At 38.0% G+C, this 3,834-nt stretch overlaps 1 protein-coding gene across 2 annotated transcripts; it reads left to right on the top strand.

The window, feature by feature from the left end:
• The first annotated feature begins 200 nt into the window (after window positions 1–200).
• LOC129294294 (ubiquitin-conjugating enzyme E2 10) lies at window positions 201–2,925 on the top strand. 2 transcript variants are annotated; one of them, XM_054932539.1, is made up of 5 exons: window positions 201–281; window positions 485–562; window positions 1,408–1,535; window positions 1,940–2,044; window positions 2,509–2,925. In XM_054932539.1, the coding sequence occupies exons 2-5, from the start codon at window positions 493–495 to the stop codon at window positions 2,650–2,652; spliced, it is 447 nt and encodes a 148-aa protein (XP_054788514.1). In that variant the 5' UTR covers window positions 201–281; window positions 485–492; the 3' UTR covers window positions 2,653–2,925. The 2 variants fall into 2 exon arrangements, with proteins under 2 accessions (XP_054788514.1, XP_054788513.1); XM_054932538.1 differs by having other exon boundaries at window positions 212–367.
• The last annotated feature ends 909 nt before the right edge of the window (window positions 2,926–3,834 follow it).

The following is a 3,834-nucleotide window of genomic DNA, read 5'->3' as shown; positions in this document are numbered from 1 at the left end:
ATTTTAATATTATTTTTTTATTTTTATAATTAATTTTTATCACTTCTCTTCTTAATATATTAAATAATATATATTTTTAAAAATTTATATTTTTATTTTAAAAAATAAAATTATTAAATATATTTAATAAAATTTATTAATATGTAAAATTTTTTTAATCTTATAATTTAAAACTTTGAGAGTAATACAATGATAATAACAGGAGAAGAGGGAAATAAATCACCTCAATCATAGAAAGGGGGTGGTTCCATCCCGAACTCGTGCCCAGGCATTTTCAAGAGGTATTTGCTATCTCAAATCAATCAGTTTTCGGTTTCAACTCTATTTTCTTCTTCCGGATCGAGTACCTCTCTCCGTTTTCTCTGTGGTATGAGCGATTTCTGTGTTGCCCGTTGTCTCCTTGTTTTTCTGATGCCTGTACATGTCTATGCCTACGCGTTGTGTGTTTTGGTGTTGATCTGAGATGATTCGGCCTCTTCGTTAGGTTTCACCATGGCGTCGAAGCGGATCTTGAAGGAACTCAAGGATTTGCAGAAGGATCCACCTACATCTTGTAGCGCCGGTACCGCATTCTGTCTCTCCTTCTTTATCTTTATTATAATGTTTTCCTCACTTGAATTTGTAAATTGCCTATGTTGATGGTTTGATTGTGCTTCTATTTTTGTATAGTTTTTGGTGCCTGTTTTGATCTTTACATTTTCAATTTAAACGTGGTGATAGTGCTTTTCTATTTTCTTCCTTGTTATGGGATTCTAAGGTTATAGCATTGATGTTTCTTAATTGAATGTCATTTCCCTTCGATTTCTTCTTGTGATTCTTTCTGGAGCATCTGGATTCTGGAATTGATGTGTTAACTCTTTTTTGGGGCACTGGTATGCATGGATAACGTTTAAGATTAGTCTGGCTGGCTGCGATTGTGGAGCCTTCTTCCATTAAGAAGGATAGATCTTGTTTGGTCCTTTTCCGTTGGAGGGTTATTGGTTCAGGATAACAGGGCTAAATGTCATGTCTTCTGATACCCCATATGATGATCAAAACATGCCTGAGCGGCAAATTCACACCACGACAATGGTGTTGAGGTGAAATTGGTATCTTAATTTTGGAACAGTGTGTTCTGGTTTTAATTGGATCTTATGGTTAGGGAGGTAATTGTCACCAGAACGAGCATTGCAATGAAAGCATGGTTCTGGCTCTGCCATTCACGTCAAGGCACTATGATTGTGGTATCTTTGCGAAGGGGGTCCAACTATATTTTCTGCTATGTAATAAAAATCTTTGAGGATTTTATGTCCTATTTCTGTAATGGAATAATTCTGGCCTATGTACTAAAATCTAATTTGCCAATCTAGTTGTGTTAATATTCAGACTTAACGGATTCTTATTTCTCATGCCTTGTCATTTGAGCAGGTCCTGTTGCTGAAGACATGTTTCATTGGCAAGCAACGATTATGGGTCCTCCTGACAGTCCTTATGCTGGAGGCGTTTTCCTAGTTACGATCCATTTTCCTCCAGATTATCCCTTTAAGCCACCTAAGGTTTGTAATGCATTCACTTGCTTTCCAGTTGCTGCTGATTATTTCATGTTACTATTGTGTTTTCACTGTGTGTGTCCCACTTATTTGCTAGTTTAGCATTCATGACGACATAATGTACTTTTCATATTCACTTATTTGCTCTGTATTTGTCTCTTCCTGGTAGATCCATCAATATTGAATGCTTTTTCTTTCTGTAGTATTTTGGTTTTTTTCCAATAATCAGGATATAATGCCCAGTGTAGATTACTCAAAAGATGGGCAACATTTGATAATCTTGTTTTATTCTTTTTTCTGAACATTTAATAAGGTTTCTGTGTACATTTTTTCATGTGATACACGCCACCATTAATCATGATGTAACTACTTCAATCTATCATACACATGTGTGATGATGGATCATGCAGGTTGCATTCAGGACGAAGGTATTCCACCCAAATATAAATAGCAATGGAAGCATTTGTCTTGACATATTGAAGGAACAATGGAGCCCTGCTTTAACTATTTCAAAGGTTTACTTATTATTTTAGATGACAAGTAGTTCCTTTGTTCCTTGGAAATACATTATACCTTTTCTTTTCAGAGCAATCCTTTTATGAAATTAGATCTGATGATTCCTCTCAGTCTTGTTGTCTAAAATTAGCTACATCTGAACTATCCATTGCTCAGATACCAAGTTTATTTTTCATGACAACAGAAGGGATTAACTTGCCCGACATACTAGTCAGTGTTTTTCTGTAAAAAAAAAAGGCTGTGGCGGTCATACATGATTGAGCTGCATCAGCATTGGAATGTTGATTAATTTTAAACAACTCATGCTGGGGGGTCTCTGATATGTATCTTCTGCAAACAAGCAGATATTGTTTCTGTAATTGGGGTTTTGTTGCACCCCAGGTTAAAAATTCCTTCATTCATATTAAGCTGTTTACCTGCAACTAATCTTTGGTTAATTTCTTCATTTGTCTTACACCGTTAGGTGTTGCTATCTATTTGCTCCCTGTTGACGGACCCAAACCCTGATGATCCTTTGGTTCCTGAGATTGCCCACATGTACAAGACAGACAGGAACAAGTATGAGTCAACCGCTAGAAGTTGGACCCAGAAATATGCTATGGGCTAGTGACCTGGCATGTGTGAGGGAGAGCCCTTATATTTCCAGTGTTCACGCCTAACAAGCTGTGTACGAATATTTGTTGCCTTCAATATTGGATGGATTAAGGCCCTCCAGTTGAAGATGGATGCGGGAAAACGTTTCCTCTGTTGTTTGTATTGCATTTGTTATTTTTAAAACAAACGAAACGTGGCTCTATTAAATGTTTCTTTCAACACTTTACCATTTTGACTGTGCATAATAATTTTCTTTTCCAATTTATGGACTTGAGCGTTGCATGAATCTGGTTTGTTTACAAGGTTTACTGGATAGGTTTTTTGACGCCTTTCTGCCGGGGCTCTATGTTAGCTCTGCTTTTATCCTGGGATTCTTGAGTTCGTTTTGAGTTTGTATTCTAGGAGAGCAGTTTGAGTCTTTCAGTTTGACCATCATATGTCGTAATTTATTGGACTATACTCGAGGTTAATTTGGCGTCTATTGCTGTTGCCACTGGCTAGCATGATCGCATGAACAGATGGTGGTGGAATAAAGCAGAGGCAAGTGGCGATAGAAAGTTCGACAAATGGAGGGGAGGCGAAGTAGATGATCAGTAGAAGAACTGGTCATTCGATGTTAGCGAGGAGATTCGTATTGGGTTTGTTAATAAGGCCGTCCTGCTCCTCGGGGTTTTGCTGGATGTTTGGCGTGATCGATAGAGCTTATCCAGCCCCTTCGTCCTGCTCCCGTTCTCGATGGCGATCCTGGCGAGATAACTGAATAATAGTTCCTTGAACCAAGATGGGGAAAATATTAACCAAAAAGCAAGCCTTTTTGTGGTTGAATATTAGTATGCAAGTCATATTCCTGCACTCGTACAGAACTCGTCAACGGCTTTAGAGAATGGATTGAAGCATATGTCAGCAATCCTATCAACCTTTTGCATGATATGAGAATATGTTGGAAGATTATACGCGTACCGAGAATACCAGTCCGTCCCCATAAGCACTGCTGTCACCAAGCTACATGTATGTGGAACGTTATCACAAACGATGGGTAAGAAATAATAATTGAATGTATAGGCAAGACTTTCGGGTCATGACCCATCCAGGTGTAATCTTGGAATCTGATGGTAGTAGATCAGCTCATGTGAACTGCCATGGCTTCCAAAACAGGAGATACGAAAAATGACAAGAGATTGTCGCAATGCTAGCA

This window comes from Prosopis cineraria, unplaced genomic scaffold (assembly GCF_029017545.1).
Source record: "Prosopis cineraria cultivar Desert tree isolate PC_DT_omini unplaced genomic scaffold, ASM2901754v1 PC15, whole genome shotgun sequence".
NCBI lineage: Eukaryota > Viridiplantae > Streptophyta > Magnoliopsida > Fabales > Fabaceae > Prosopis > Prosopis cineraria.
Note: the sequence above shows the minus strand (reverse complement) of the source record. Positions and strands in the feature narration are given on the sequence as shown.

Excerpts from the sequence above, each read along its gene's own strand:
- LOC129294294 (XM_054932539.1), top strand. The coding sequence starts at position 493 with ATGGCGTCGAAGCGGATCTTGAAGGAACTCAAGGATTTGCAGAAGGAT. Across the intron at positions 1,536-1,939 it reads ATCCCTTTAAGCCACCTAAG|GTTGCATTCAGGACGAAGGT; the intron begins GTTTGTAATGCA and ends TGGATCATGCAG. Across the intron at positions 2,045-2,508 it reads CTGCTTTAACTATTTCAAAG|GTGTTGCTATCTATTTGCTC; the intron begins GTTTACTTATTA and ends TTACACCGTTAG.